General features: G+C 39.9%; 3 protein-coding genes across 6 annotated transcripts; 2 read left to right on the top strand and 1 right to left on the bottom strand.

Annotated features, from left to right (window-relative positions):
- Nucleotides 1-1,842: 1,842 nt before the first annotated feature.
- On the top strand, nucleotides 1,843-7,251 carry LOC106741107 (syndetin). Its single transcript, XM_014612768.1, has 9 exons — nucleotides 1,843-1,887; nucleotides 2,331-2,843; nucleotides 2,999-3,681; nucleotides 3,893-4,268; nucleotides 4,518-4,811; nucleotides 4,924-5,397; nucleotides 5,491-5,612; nucleotides 5,720-5,909; nucleotides 6,010-7,251. The coding sequence occupies exons 1-9, from the start codon at nucleotides 1,843-1,845 to the stop codon at nucleotides 6,118-6,120; spliced, it is 2,808 nt and encodes a 935-aa protein (XP_014468254.1). The 3' UTR covers nucleotides 6,121-7,251.
- A 969-nt stretch (nucleotides 7,252-8,220) lies between these two features.
- On the top strand, nucleotides 8,221-11,125 carry LOC106741062 (pre-mRNA-splicing factor Slu7-like). Of its 3 annotated transcripts, XM_014612663.1 has the most exons (5): nucleotides 8,221-8,602; nucleotides 8,696-8,873; nucleotides 9,674-9,773; nucleotides 10,651-10,797; nucleotides 11,013-11,122. In XM_014612663.1, exons 2-4 carry the CDS (start codon nucleotides 8,741-8,743, stop codon nucleotides 10,775-10,777), a joined length of 360 nt encoding a protein of 119 aa, XP_014468149.1. In that variant the 5' UTR covers nucleotides 8,221-8,602; nucleotides 8,696-8,740; the 3' UTR covers nucleotides 10,778-10,797; nucleotides 11,013-11,122. The 3 variants fall into 3 exon arrangements, with proteins under 3 accessions (XP_014468149.1, XP_014468148.1, XP_014468147.1); XM_014612662.1 differs by having other exon boundaries at nucleotides 10,651-11,125; XM_014612661.1 differs by lacking the exons at nucleotides 10,651-10,797; nucleotides 11,013-11,122 and having other exon boundaries at nucleotides 8,223-8,602; nucleotides 9,674-10,047.
- On the bottom strand, nucleotides 10,148-10,731 carry LOC106741063 (protein misato homolog 1-like). Of its 2 annotated transcripts, none has more exons than XR_001374151.1 (2): nucleotides 10,645-10,731; nucleotides 10,148-10,521 (listed from the first exon to the last, which is right to left on the bottom strand). XR_001374151.1 is itself a non-coding variant. In XM_014612664.1 (2 exons), the coding sequence occupies exons 1-2, from the start codon at nucleotides 10,693-10,695 to the stop codon at nucleotides 10,395-10,397; spliced, it is 165 nt and encodes a 54-aa protein (XP_014468150.1). In that variant the 5' UTR covers nucleotides 10,696-10,726; the 3' UTR covers nucleotides 10,148-10,394. The 2 variants fall into 2 exon arrangements, 1 of the variants encoding a protein (XP_014468150.1); XM_014612664.1 differs by having other exon boundaries at nucleotides 10,148-10,508; nucleotides 10,645-10,726.
- Nucleotides 11,126-14,225: the final 3,100 nt, after the last annotated feature.

Raw genomic sequence — 14,225 nt, 5'->3', positions numbered from 1 at the left:
CGCGTCGCATTTTTGTTTGGTGTGTGTTGTCTGTCTCGCTCCATCGATAATAAAAGAACAAGGAGCACGGTTGCACATTTGCTGTATTTAACTCTTAAATGGATTAATTTCTTTTTATTAATGAATTATTTTTTTTTTAGGTTCGTAAGTAGTCTCAGAAAATGAGAAAAATATTAAAAAAAATCTGAGGCATACGTTGAACATTGCCTTTGTGCCTGAATTGTATATTTCGTTCTAAGAAAGAATTTGGTCTTCCACGTTTAGATGTGACTTTGATCTCGACAAAAAGGAAAAATAAATATATTGCAAATTTGCAACACTATGCATTTAAGGATTAATATCGGAATGTCTATATACTGAGTGAAGAGTAAAAATAGCATTTCAGACGTGAAAAAAACGACGCACAGAGCTCAGCAAATCGCCGCGAGGTCGAGATTATTCTCTGTCGACGTTGTGTTTTAATTTAGCGTTGAATTCAGCGTGGGACGAGCAGCAGTTTACCTTAGGGTCGTTTTATTAGATTTCGCCAGGATGATGAACTGCGCTTATCCGTCGTTTTACTCGAGTCGTTACTTGGACCAATACCGAGCCCACGCGCGCGTTTTCTCCTTTCCCCTCCCATTTTCTTTCGCTCCTTCTTCCTCGAAATCCTCTCGCGTAAATGGCATCAACATTACGCCCACATATCGAGTGTCCATATTTATAAAGTGCATGTTATCAATGTAAACAGTTCTCTCTGGTTATTATCATAACATTTCGAGGAAACATATGGACCGTATTATGTTTCGTCGTATTATGTTTCCTATCGGTAATCGATAAATACGGTAACTCTGCAGTCGCTGGCTGAAAGTATTAACCGTTAATATCTTCGCATCATCCTGATTTGACCTTATTTTCGTTTTCTTTCTTAATCAAGGAAGAATTAAAAAAAAATATTTTGCCTCGCGTAAGATTTTTTTTAGTCTACCAGGAGGAAAAAATTTCTCATTAATAATTATATATAAAATATGTCCACATATATAAAATACATATTTAACATTGCAATATCGTCGCCATAATCACATTTGAATTCTCTGTTATCGATAAAAAGGTCTTAAATGTGACTTCTCAGCCAATCAAAATGGTTTCCAAGCCATCATGGTTTCCAAGCCGTTTCCAGGGCACTTTTATCGATAAGAGATAGTTCAGAATACGGGCCATTCTTTGTTTTTTTCAACTGCTAAATGAATTATCGCGAGACAATCTAACGGATAAAAGTTTCATCTACGCGAATAATGCGGGAGGGACGCGAGGATATCTCGTGGAACATCTCGCGTTACAATGCGTGTTGAGAAATCCACGTCACCGCCACGTGCGCCACGTTTACTCCAGGAGTTGAAGAGAAACGTCGAAAAAGTGTAGGAGCATCGCGCGGCCTTTCGAGCCGGCCGAGCTTGCGCACACACCTGAACGTAGCGGCGTTTGCGAAGTTCCACTACCGGAAACCTGGGGTTTCCTACTTCCTACCATGGCGATGGTTATCACGCGGAGCCTGTGCCGCACTACAGCCAACTTCAAAAGGGAGCGTCGTCGTTAACGTTTTGACAGCACTGTTGTCCGTATCGTGTCGTCCGTATACGTGGATGAGCGCGTGCCATCGGTTCCTTTTTTGTCCCCCTTTCAAAATTCAGACCGGAACTTACGCGTGATCAGTGATCAAGAGGATCATCCCATGATCGATCGGGCATTATGCCGTCCTTACTTCCCACTGAAAGAGTCGCGCTAATGCAAGGCGTATCAGCCGAGTGCCAGGTAAACAGATGAGGATGCTTCTGGTCTTCTGACGCGAGTCAGCCTGGCATCATGGAGGATTTGAAGTTCAAATTCTTCGGCCTCATTAACAAGCAGGCAAGTCACTCGTTCACGACGATATTCTCCCATGTCGAATATACCGTAACCGTGATATCATCTTAGGATTAGACGTTGTTGCTTGGCTGTGGCTATTCGTAAGTTAGGTTATGTGACACCGACTACCGATGCAGCGTACAATCAAATCTGACATTTCGTTGCACCAAGCGACGCTGTGTCGTTTCGTTTCGTCGTTCTTAACTGCAATTTAATATCAATTTTCAGACATTACTTTAATACGTAGTATCTCGATTGTTGTCTGTGTCGTAACGTGTCACACTTGGGGAAATATCTATTTAGCGTCGATAAATCCGTCGTACTGGCGTTATCCTTCTTCATTATTAATTGAAGTCCGACGAGACTTTGCTTCTCGGAGAGGCTATTTTTCCATTACCGGATGATTATAACTCGGCTATAACAATTTTTTTGTCATAACTTTCTAGAATGCAACCAAAGTACCCCTTATGGGTCTGAATCCTGATTTGCTTAACCCACCTGATTCGCAAAAATGTGAAGATCTACGTTCCGAGGCCGATCAGTCGACAGAGAGCGAGCCTATACCCGACCAAGATATAGAATCAATCGAAGGCATCTATTTTAATATGGACGGTAGTTTCGACCCATCTCGCTACGAATTGGAAAAATTGCCGATGATATTGCACTCCAAGGAAATTGAAAAGTGTTACAAGAAACTCAAGCAACAACATCAAGTTGTGTCTAAGAAAGTATTGCAGCTTATCATGCAGAAGCAGTTCGCCTGTAACACGGAATTTGAGAAGATTCTGCTGCTGCAGGAGCAACTGCAAGATGTGTTGGAGATATGTAAAATAGGAAGGGCAGATCTAAAATTAGCCAAGGAGCAGTTCACGACAGCAAGCTTAGGTATACTAGCTAATTATCGGAAACGACAAGCGGTTGAGGATCTGTTGAATAATCTAAACACTATAAAAACACTGGTAGGTTTCATCACATGTTGTCTTGCTTATGTAGAGAAAAACTTTGTATACTTTAGGGAAAGTCAATCTATATCTGTACATATTAAACGGACCGAACAGATTTTTTCCGATATAATAAATATGATACGACGAATATGATTGTACTGTGTTATCAGCAACGTACAGGGGATCGTCTGCAGGAGCTTCTGAACGAAGGGAATTACCCCGGAGCCATATCACTTCTCCTCGAATGCCAAAGTGCCGCTCAGACTTACAAACATTTCCACTGCATCGCCAAATTGAACGAAAACCTGCAAGATATTCTGGTGCAGGTGGAGGAAGCTTTAGACACCACACTTTCCAAAATGTGTACGAATTTCGACGTAGCGGTGTACGCATCCATTCAAGAGGCTTACACCTTGTTGGGCAAGACTCAATCCGCCATGGATCAGCTACATCTGCACTTCAGCGCTGCCATTCACAATACCGCATTGGCCGCTGTGCACGGTTACGCAGGAGGCGACATGAAGAGACAGTACAAGCAATTGTGCCAGGCTGTGCCTCGAGAGAAGTGCATAGCCTGCCTCACGGAACTGTGCAAATCGTTATGGACGATACTGAGCTCGTATTATCTAGTTGTAAATTGGCACAATGCGCAGGAAGATAAGGCGGAGTGTAAGTCCGACGTTAAGGATTTAGAGGCAACCTTCAGCAAGCAATACGTCAAGCATAAGCTGGAGAACAGTATGGTACGAGTGTGGCACGATGTGGAAACAAAGATATCGACATATCTGACCAATACTGACTTGACGCACACTAAGTTTGAACAGTTCGTTCAAGTGCTGGGCATAGTCAATAGGTAGGGAGTAAATCGATGATAACAGCAACTTTTACCTGGCTTAACTAACTTTAGATCTGTTCTTTTTCGCTGAATTATTAATTATATTTATAGAACTTAAAAAGAGACAGATAAGACTCGGTGAAAGAAAGGGCAGGAGAGAAATAGACCTTGTATAATTTGGCTATTTTGTGGTGAGCAACTTCTTCGATCAAATATTTGTTAATTACAGGCTGGTCGAAATCGGAGAAGAGCTGTGCGGCTACAAATCGGAGAACCTACAGGAGTCCATTAAGGAGCAATCCTCGTCTTACTTCTCTCATTACCACGCGTCACGTTTGGACGAATTGAGGATGTATTTGGAGAACGACGGTTGGAATTTGTGCCCTGTGAAGTCGAATTTCGTGGCCACGCAGTTACTAGAGTTCCGAAGTTTGAAGCCTTCTCTCAACAACTGCAAAGTGTGGAACAGCCTCGACAGTTCGAACTTGAGCGACAGCGACAATTCGGGCATCGATTGGCTGCAGAAATACCTGGAGGATGGCTCGTCGCCGTTCACGATAGGATTGGATGACAGCATGGATGAGGATATTATGATGAAAGATGATGTAAAACGGCTAAATAATCTCATAAATTATTCATCTCGTAAATGATTGTCCAGGACTTCCACGGTCACGCGCGTATCTGTTTTTATATTATTTTGAATAATATCTGAGATCATTGCACGTCTCTACGCGTAATGATCTCAGGTATTACATAATATGTTTGTATTCTATATTTTTTTCCAATTCTACCGTCTTACTCTCCTTCTTTTGCTATTAATTAATCAAACACCATTAATTAATATTTTTATCTAGCTGGCTAATCAACCAGCGTATTTTTCGGATGAGTCCGACGACGACATTCCTGATGAACTGAAACACGAGTACGTCGATGAGCCAGATCATGCGAGAGCCAGTAAAAAGAAATGCAAGCTCAAACAGACCGGGCCTATGGTCACGAACACGACGTTAAGCATACTGAGAGTGTGCGGCAAGTATCTACAGATGTCGAGGCTTTTACGGTCGATCGCGGTCACTGTCATAGAGAGCATGATACAATTTTTCGAGCTATGTTTCTACACAGTACACTTATTCTTTACGTCAGACCTCGTAAGTTCACGTCACAATACTCGATCGTACCTCTCTCGCGGTAACCCTGAATGCGATTTAGAGTGTGTGTCTCTCTCTCTCTCTCTTTCTCTCTCTCTCTCTGTTCCTCCAGCAAATCAACAGTGACTCGTTGTACAGCCCGAAATTAAAGCTGTCCTTAACGCGAATCAGAGAGAATCTAATTGTCTCTGAGAACGATACGATTGAGGACAATGGCAATGCAAAATACAACAAAGTAAGACAACCACAGCTTTCGTCCATTGTGAATTTGTCGCAGCCTGAGAAACTTCACGGATTAGCGGAACGTATTGTAGCTGTCGAGTCTCTGATATTTTTAGGCCAACAATACGAAGGCCTGAGGCCGTACTTAGAGCATCTCATTATCAACAGTCCTCAAAGAGGATTCTTGCATCAGTTTTATATGCAAACGATAGCGTCTACCGTAGATCTGAGAAAGCCGGTTTACATGGCGGTAGTGTCGCAGGTGTTCGATGTCGCGAACATTTTAAATCTAATGAATAGAGTCAATTGGGAGGTGACGGACGTCATGTCGCAGCACAGCAATTACATCGACGCATTGATCCAAGTACGCGTTTGCCGCTTCTTTCAATGAGAACAAAATACGCATTTGCGATTTGCGACGAAATGATATTAAAGAGTTGTCCGCTACCGTTTGCAGGAAGTATGCACCTTGAACGAAAGACTCAACGCTATCGGAACGTGCACTCCCTTACATGTGGACGTGTGCAACGCGGTATGGGAGAATGTAGCTCACTTAATCACACACACTTTGGTGGAAGGGTGAGAGGAAATTTGTTATCGCACTGTCCCGAACGTATTTATGCATGCAATGTCGCGAATAAATTCGTTTAAAAAAAAAAAAAAAAACGCAACATCGTTCATTGTAGATTCTCCAACGCTAAGAAGTGCTCGAACGGCGGCAGAGCGCTGATGCAGTTGGATTTCACACAGCTGAAATCGAAGTTCGAGAAAGTGACGTCGTTGAGACCTATGCCGCACAGGGAGTATGTTGAACTGTACATTAAAGCGTACTACCTTCCCGAGAACAGCTTCGAAGAATGGATCAAGGAGCACAAGGTATCTGAAGTCATAACACTTCAAGTGCTAAATAAAGAAAATGCTTTAGCAAGTTTTTTTTATTCTTCAATAACAACATGCATAAACATGCGTTTTGCAGGAATACTCGGTTAAGCATTTAGTCGGCTTGATATCGGCGGCTTGTCAGAACAATAAGAAAACCCGACAGCGATTGACAGCCCTCGTGGAGGAGCAACGACCCAGCAGATAGCATCCAACCATTTATTACAAACCTCTACAGAATTACATCGAAATAGGAAGCATATGAAGAACGAGCGGTACAGATGCAACGATTAAATACGGGAGATTGATCGATGATCGTGCTGTTGATTGTACAGTAGAATGATTTTTTAAATACGTTAACACGAATCCGGTCAGATGTTCGTGTTGAAATATTCTATCGAAGATCTTTAAATTGCGAGAACGAGCGCGAAACCCGACAAATCACACTTCGATATATTTGCGAGAAATATTCTGTGTATATGAATCTCAGTTTCGCGAAAACGCTTCTATTATGTACTAATTGTTAGTAACTTTAGCTCTAATGTATATATATTTACAGACATTTTAACACACATAGGTTTTTACTAGTATTTTAGGTTCCGTAAAGTTAAACTACACGTGCGAATTGGCGAATCGGAATGTGTACGATGAAAGCTTTAGCTTATTTTTAATACGCCATCTCTTGAGAGCAAAAATGCGCGGTTACGGGAATCTCGTATGTGAATCTGTAAGTTTGTAAGTAAATCGAAGTCTTAACTCGGAGAAGATATAAAAAGTCGACAATTGATTTTACATTTTGCATAATGAAGAAATAGGGGAGAGAAATGTATATGCAATCTGGAACGTGTAGTAATAACCTTAAGAAAGGAATGAGATGGTTTTCGTTTGAATGAAAAGAAATGTGATAAAATGAATTCTTGCGTTTGTTTATATATATATGTGTATGTAATATATGGATTTTTTTTTTTACTTTAGTCCTTTGTATAAACAACTTCGATTTTTTTCGCCTAGATTATATTCTCATGCGTGAAGAGGCAGAGCAAATGTGTTTTAAATACATGACGTTTAAACGTGCATTTCTCTCGCTTTCGTGCTAAATATATTAAATGTTAATTCGTTAACAGAACATCTCGAAACTAGGGCGGGAAACGAGGAAAATCATGACCGTTAACGTCGTCACTCATATATTCTACATACAACTAACCATGCAGATTATTGGAACAATAAAAAACCATGACTTCTCTTACAAAATTTTGATATCGTTATTCTATTCATTCTCTTGTCTCAATTATTCCTAGTGTAAATATGAGTAGAGCAAGTACCAAGGTAAGATACCAAGGAAAATTGTAAAATACACATCCTTAATGTTTCTATGAATTATTATGATAAAAATAATACGTGATGCGTGTTCAATGCGCAGCATATACATACCGCAGAATGCACAATTTAAAGAAATTTTTATTATACAAATGATAGCAATATACATGTATACTTTCTAGCTTCGTCGCTAGTTTTTAACTTGGTCGACTTCCGATCTCGTAAAAATCGCTATTATTTGTATTGCACTTATTATATATTTGTATTTTATATACAACATTAGCCAAAAAGCTCCTGCTGCACCAGCAATGCCCTTTGGCTCAAATTACTTCTATACCCGAGATACTTCGCATACAATTCTGCTCTCTTCCTACGCGTTTTACAGAGAACGATTCGCTTGTTGGTTTATCGAAAATACGAAAGATATATTAATTATTTATAAAAATTATTTCATAAAACTTTACTTTATAAAGCAATGATTGTAATGCTACATATAAATAATTTTACAATAACATTCGCGAGACATGATCTCTTTATGAAGAGTGTAACGTGCTGTAGATTCTATTTAAACAATAAAAAATAAGTAGCGAGAATATGTATAAATCAACGGAACAGTATTAATTTTTGTATCGCTAAATTTTTTTCTCTTTCTCTTTTTCTTAAGGCAGATATTGAAGGACAAATATCACGTTAATGTTATATATACTATTTAGTTTAAATACGCACTACGTACTATTTAGTTTAAAAATATATGTACGTCACGTCTTAGGTTACATTAACGAGTCATTTATTTAAATTTATGATCGGTAGGGTATATAATATTATAAATTAGAAATAAATTTGCTACATTTAGCTGTATATTACATTCATCGTTTCCATCTACATAGGTCATGGGTTGTAATAGTGGTTGTATTACAACAAAATCCTCTTCGTCAGAAGAATCAAATAATTTCATGTGATGCGCCATGTTGTTTACTGCACTCTGGCGTTTCAGCGGTGCAGCGAAAACGAACAGACCTTTCATTGCATTTTTGCACTGAACTGAACTATTCTGTATTAGTCTGTCCCAGTGCGGTTCAGTTCAGTTCGGTGCAGTTCTAGTGCAGTTTTAGTGTAGCGAAAAAAAACAGACCTACTGGCGGTACTAGTTTCATCTTGCTAAGTATACATTTTGACCAAATAATTCATTACTTTTGCCGAGGGATATTTTATATTGTTGACGAGTTCACCGAATATAATGATTGATTATGGAACAAAGGATTTCAAAAGAATCTTAAGTCACAAAAGCGGATAAAAGAGAGCGCGATTTTGGGCTCAACAAACGGCAAGTTTCCGTCAAGGGCAGATAACCTAACTTTGCTGTACCCGACTAGGTACGAAGGTCATCGACAGTCCAATGTTTCCAACACAAGTCGTAAACGGTAAACAAGGCTTTTACAGTTGCAAACGTGTTTCTATCGAAACAGGCCCAGGAGGGAAAGAGGAAACGTGGTGCCCGGATCGTCGCTAAGATGGCCAACTCGTTAGCGAACGTGACCGTGTCGACCATCTTGAAGAACAAGAGTTCTTTCGAGGATGAGCCGCGGAAGAAGAGCCGGGAGGATTGGCGCAAGGCGAAGGAACTCGAGGAGGCCAGGAAGGCTGGTACGGTTTCGGCTGTTGTCGACGAAGAGGGGAAGGATATCAACCCGCACATACCTCAATACATTGCTTATTTCATTGGATATGAAGAATCTTAAGATGAACTTAAGACGGTCTTAAACATAAGATCTGACTGTGAACACCGGCTTAAAACCCGTATCAGACTACGGATTAAAGATTGAGATTGAATTGAAATTTGACCAATCAGTGCAAAATTCACTAAATTTAACTAAATTTGAATTCAGTTAACTTTGCACTGATTGGCCAAATTCAATCTCAAATCAAGCCCCAAATCGTAGTTTGATATGGGCATTAAGTGCTTAACAACCAAAAGGGAACGGCTGTAAATAACATTCGCAAGCGGGAGCGTTTACAGCGCGTGAGCGTCCAAAGAGAACGCATCCTATAAAGAACAGACTATTAGTTTGCGATCTACCTCTAACGCTCCTTTATTCATGTCTTCCCCGGTTCCAGTGCTTTGATATGTTTGAATTTCTCATGTACGACAAACATTTTCTTGGACTTTGCATTTTCAAGTAAAATGAATCGTACAGCGATAAATGAGTCGAGGATCGATCGTTTGTTTACACCGCGTTCACCGCGAACGCAAGAACGTCAATGATTCGATTTAACTCTATTGGGAGAGGAAGAGGAAATTGACATTTCGGGATTGTGCGGTATAACATGATCGTCTTATTTTTTAATATTTTCAATGTAATAATTTCAATATAGCATTATTATTTAAGTTTAAGATATATATATAAATAATATGGCACCTGCAACACTAATTAATCTCTTCGTAGGCGACTTTAGCTTCGCTTCCCTGGAAGGCCGACTGATGAATGCGTCTCTCCGGGGATCCGTCCCGCACGCTGGAGGTCTCCCTGATGAAGGTCTTCCACGGTATGTCGATGTTATGTCATATGTGTATCCACTGTTGCAGGGACATTGCTCGAACGTTCGTTGCGCGACACGTTGTTTGCGAGATCCGCGCAACGGAAGCAACCGCGCGGCAACCCGGCTCCCGTGCTACTGAAAAGAACGGCAGATTATCAGAGAGAACCGCATACTCAATTGTGACCGAGTGCATTTTAAAATGAATAATGTTACACGTACATTTTCATCAACATCAACAGAGTGAACTTTCGCATCAGCTGAATAAATTGGCGTATAATAATGGCCAAGTACATACATGAAACCCTTGCATCAAATCGCACTCTTCTACATAAGATCTTATCCTGTCTGAAAAGTCATCGGAGAACTGCTCTGTTTTCCATAAATTGCAACCATATGTGAACGGTCGATTATTACAATTATGCGAATATTCTTTGACAACTGTCAATGACCTCGGATGAAACAACAGGTAAAAGATAATCAGCCCATGATGATTTCATGTCATTTTCGTCATCACTCGAAGTTGAATGCTTAGCTTCATCTGGTTCGTTCAATGCCTCTGTAGACGGTGTTTCCAGATTAGGTATTTCGGTGCTGGCGATTTCCAATTTTCCGCCGTCCCATAGTTGGTTATTCGAGGCAGATTCTATGCTCCGTATCATATAAGATACCTTGTTCATACATAGAGCTTATTCCTCCTTTTAAATTTGCTATCAATACTCTCGGTGTAAATGTAACTTGTCTCTGCGAAATGCAACTGTCCAATTATAATTACTATCTCAATCTAGTATTTTACATAGCAGTTGTATACATCATATATATTACACACATATATATATAATACACCTATTCATAATTAATGATTTTATAACATCCTTACCTGCAGATTTTCGCACACCCTGTACAGTACATCGGAGCGCGAGCGCGGCATGATAGCGCACCAGTCTACTATGCTAGAGAGGTCCCGGGTTCGATCCCCGGCAGAACCAGAAAAATATTTCATACACTCGTAGCTCCTCCTTCGGTGGCCTTGGTAAGCTATCAAAGAGTAGTAACTACATTCCAGAAAAACTTCTCTCCAACTGTCGTTCGGAACCGGCGTTAAACTGTAGGTCCTCCATATGCATGTGTACAATCTGGATGCGTACCACATGCATATATGTAAAAGAGAGAAGGCTAGGCCAAGTCTCAGACATGAGATGTTAGTGCCATGAAAGAAGAAGTACAGCACATCGTGATTTATTTCAGCTAGATCCTTTCGGATCGTACGTGAAATTGGAGGTCTGCAAAAAATCTTACAATGCATTGCGATCTTTAAAAGAATTATAGGAATAGGAGGGGGCTTAAGATTTGTAAATAAAATATAAAATTAATACCTGCAGATTCCACCAATGCGTGCCGATAAAATTGGCATAATGTCCCAATTGAATGGTCAATATCTCTCGCGCCATTGTTTATTCTTCGAATCTATATTCTGCTCTATAGAAAAAAATATGACTGAATACACCAATAGGTGTTAGTTTCTCCTCTTTTAAATTGACATCTTTTCCCGAACGCAGAACTATACGTCGATCAAAAGACTGTCATGTCGAGGACCGTCGTACTGCACAAATCGCCGTAGTTGTAGACGAAAGTTGAACTGAAGATTGAACCAATCAGAATATTGCTTTATGTTTGAGTAAACCAAAAGAAGCGATTAGAAAAGTCTTAGTCGGGGATCTTTGAGAATTAGGTTTGGTTACTAGAAGTGAAGAAGATCAAGTTGAAGCAAAGCTGAAAATCACTTATAGCAACCAATGAAAAAAAGAGCGAGCCAAAATTGAAACTAGCTGCTTTAATCTTTCATCAACATTAAGTCGGTTCATCTTGGTTAAAGATATATACACCAATCACATGGTTTCAAGTTTAAGATATCTTTAAATATTTTGGTCAAACGTCATATATAATAATGTTCCTCAATCTTCCTTCTCTTCTTACGACTTTCCTTCCTCTTTTGTTTCTTCAATCTCCGTTTAGCCGCCTTGCTCTACCTCTCAATCTTGTTCTTCGTATCTTTGTCTTCGTTATCGTCGTCAGACGAGGACTCGCTGCTCGAAAAACGGTCCTTGCCTGCGGTATCCGACAATCGTCGGGACTCGTTACCCGTTACGTTATAATATATATATATATAATACATTTTACAGAAATATTTCAATATATTTTATATATATATTATATATATATAATTATATATTATATATAAAATATATTAAAATAATATATTATATATATATATAATAGAAATATTTAATATATATATAAAATATATTAAAATATNTATATATATATATATATATATATATATATTAAAATATTTCTATTATAATATTATATACATATATATATATATATACATATATATTTGGAGAGATTTGCATTTCAAGATGCACGCAATCATTGACGATAAAGAAATATCGAATACGTCAGAATGCAAGGCCAAAGCAGAATACGTCATGAACGCGTTTTCAACAACATTCATAGCAGCTATCGCGCTAAGCTTATTATAATTTCTTTTTTCAGCGTCATCCGGTTTTTTAGCGAGGAAATAATTGCGATCTAATAAATTGCAAATCGGCACGCAACTACGTTGTGGAAATGCTCAACGAGCGACGTGATGACAAAAAAGAAAAAAAAAATAGCAAAACCGCCATATTCCACAGATTACTTACTAAATCCTCTTAGAACGATCTGTTCGGCAAAAATCAATGAAAATTGAAACACCCAACGATAAAATCCAACTGAATCTGAGAAGAGAAGTATTCATTGCAATTGCCATTCGTCTATGATCGATAATAACGTGGCATAATGCATTAATGTGCTTCTTTATGATAGCAGAGAGCATTTGAGAACATCTGATGGTAAAATTATACGCGACTATGCACGATACAGCTTATCTCCCTAGGTTCTCGACACTTCCTCTTGCCTACGCATTCGCTGACCAATACGCGTTTCCCGGGTAAATTGATGCTCTCTCTGCGCTCTCTGGTTACTGCTCCCTATCTCTGATTATCGCTTCTGTTTAATAATAGCAGCGATGATATAAATCCGGCGTCTTAAAACTCTCAATTACCGTCGATCAAAGAATTATTCGATTTAAAGCACATAAAATACCGTAATGCTATTTACACTGAGGAGAAAAATATTAAAAAAGAAATCAAATAAAATATTTGGAGCGGATTAATGAAATATTGACTTAGATCTAAATTCTTTTATTTAACACGTTCATTATCAGCGTGACGCATTGATCTTTCATCAGCGATAGTTTCACATGTGCATCAGCATATTTTGCATATACAGGGTGTCTCTTTCGCTAAGTAGAATATCCGTCACGTACTTGTAATTTAGGTCAATGTGGACAAAAGAGTTCTTTACCATTTTGCAAGTAAGCAACTTTTGAAATCATTCGTTAGAAAAGCCTTTATACACGGCCATTTTCAATAATTAAGACTCGTAGACTCGCCCACTTGCCGAGTGTAGCCTTCGAGATTCTTAGAGCAAATTTCGTTTTGTGTTATTTGCTTGCTAACGCCGTCGATTAACTGAAATTCCGCTCATAAATGTGGCCGACACATTAAATGTACTCCCACCCGGTTTCGCGAGCATGGCATGTCACGACGATCTTATCTCTACTGCGCTTCATGCAGCTGGCTTCAAATCTAATTTCTTCAGTGTTTCACCGTATCGCCGCCGTCATCTTCGTTGTCGTCGTCGCCATCGTCGTCGGTCAAATCAGTGCGGTAAATGTGCCAAATCGTGACAATTAATCGACGCCTTCCTGTCGAAATGATCGCGACAAGCGACCACGTGTTGGCCGATTCACGGCCGAGTAAACGAGTCAGTCGGCGGGTTACCGAATCAAAATTACCGGGTCAATTGGTCGGGACAGGTGCGGGGGGACGAGTAACACGTTGCAGATAAGGAAGTTTATACAGAAGGTCTATTCACATTCCGATAAGCGGAATGACGATTGATCTGAGACAGGGGTTGAGGGAGAGGCGGCGGGCACTTCAGAGGTTTGCTACCTGACGAGAACGCGGCTTACCATCGTTCCGCTCACCAAGCAACAGTCTCGGACGCGTCGATGATCCACCCGGGCGGCACTCGACGACAGCTGTCCTTTTAATTCCCCGTGTAGAACCGGTAGGGTCGCGAGATAACTGGTAAAAAACGAAGAATAGAACATTCCTGACTAAGGAATTCACGAACGAAAAACGCTGGTCGCAGTAAAGTTAGTAAAACGGGAGGTAAAAAATTGAGTGAAGTTCGATCACAGAGCGGCCGATGGTGGAACGGAGAAAGAGGAAGAGACGAGTGAGGTATTGAGCTGTTCTTCAGGTACGTCAACGGTGATTTCCGTACGGAACTCGAGAAACGCGGATGAAAATCGAGGATCGTACATGACTCGCCACGGATCAGGCGAGT

Source organism: Dinoponera quadriceps, unplaced genomic scaffold (assembly GCF_001313825.1).
Source record: "Dinoponera quadriceps isolate SergipeBrazil2010 unplaced genomic scaffold, ASM131382v1 scaffold367, whole genome shotgun sequence".
NCBI lineage: Eukaryota > Metazoa > Arthropoda > Insecta > Hymenoptera > Formicidae > Dinoponera > Dinoponera quadriceps.
Note: the sequence above shows the minus strand (reverse complement) of the source record. Positions and strands in the feature narration are given on the sequence as shown.

What these genes read in the sequence shown, in the direction of transcription:
- LOC106741107 (XM_014612768.1), top strand. Translation starts at nt 1,843, where the DNA reads ATGGAGGATTTGAAGTTCAAATTCTTCGGCCTCATTAACAAGCAG. An exon ending in TATTCTTTACGTCAGACCTC is followed by an intron (nt 4,812 to 4,923) that starts GTAAGTTCACGT and finishes CTGTTCCTCCAG; the next exon opens with CAAATCAACAGTGACTCGTT. An exon ending in ACACACACTTTGGTGGAAGG is followed by an intron (nt 5,613 to 5,719) that starts GTGAGAGGAAAT and finishes CGTTCATTGTAG; the next exon opens with ATTCTCCAACGCTAAGAAGT.
- LOC106741062 (XM_014612661.1), top strand. Translation starts at nt 8,741, where the DNA reads ATGGCCAACTCGTTAGCGAACGTGACCGTGTCGACCATCTTGAAGAAC. An exon ending in CGAGGAGGCCAGGAAGGCTG is followed by an intron (nt 8,874 to 9,673) that starts GTACGGTTTCGG and finishes ATCTCTTCGTAG; the next exon opens with GCGACTTTAGCTTCGCTTCC.
- LOC106741063 (XM_014612664.1), bottom strand. Translation starts at nt 10,695, where the DNA reads ATGCCGCGCTCGCGCTCCGATGTACTGTACAGGGTGTGCGAAAATCTG. An exon ending in GGGTGTGCGAAAATCTGCAG is followed by an intron (nt 10,509 to 10,644) that starts GTAAGGATGTTA and finishes TGCATTTCGCAG; the next exon opens with AGACAAGTTACATTTACACC.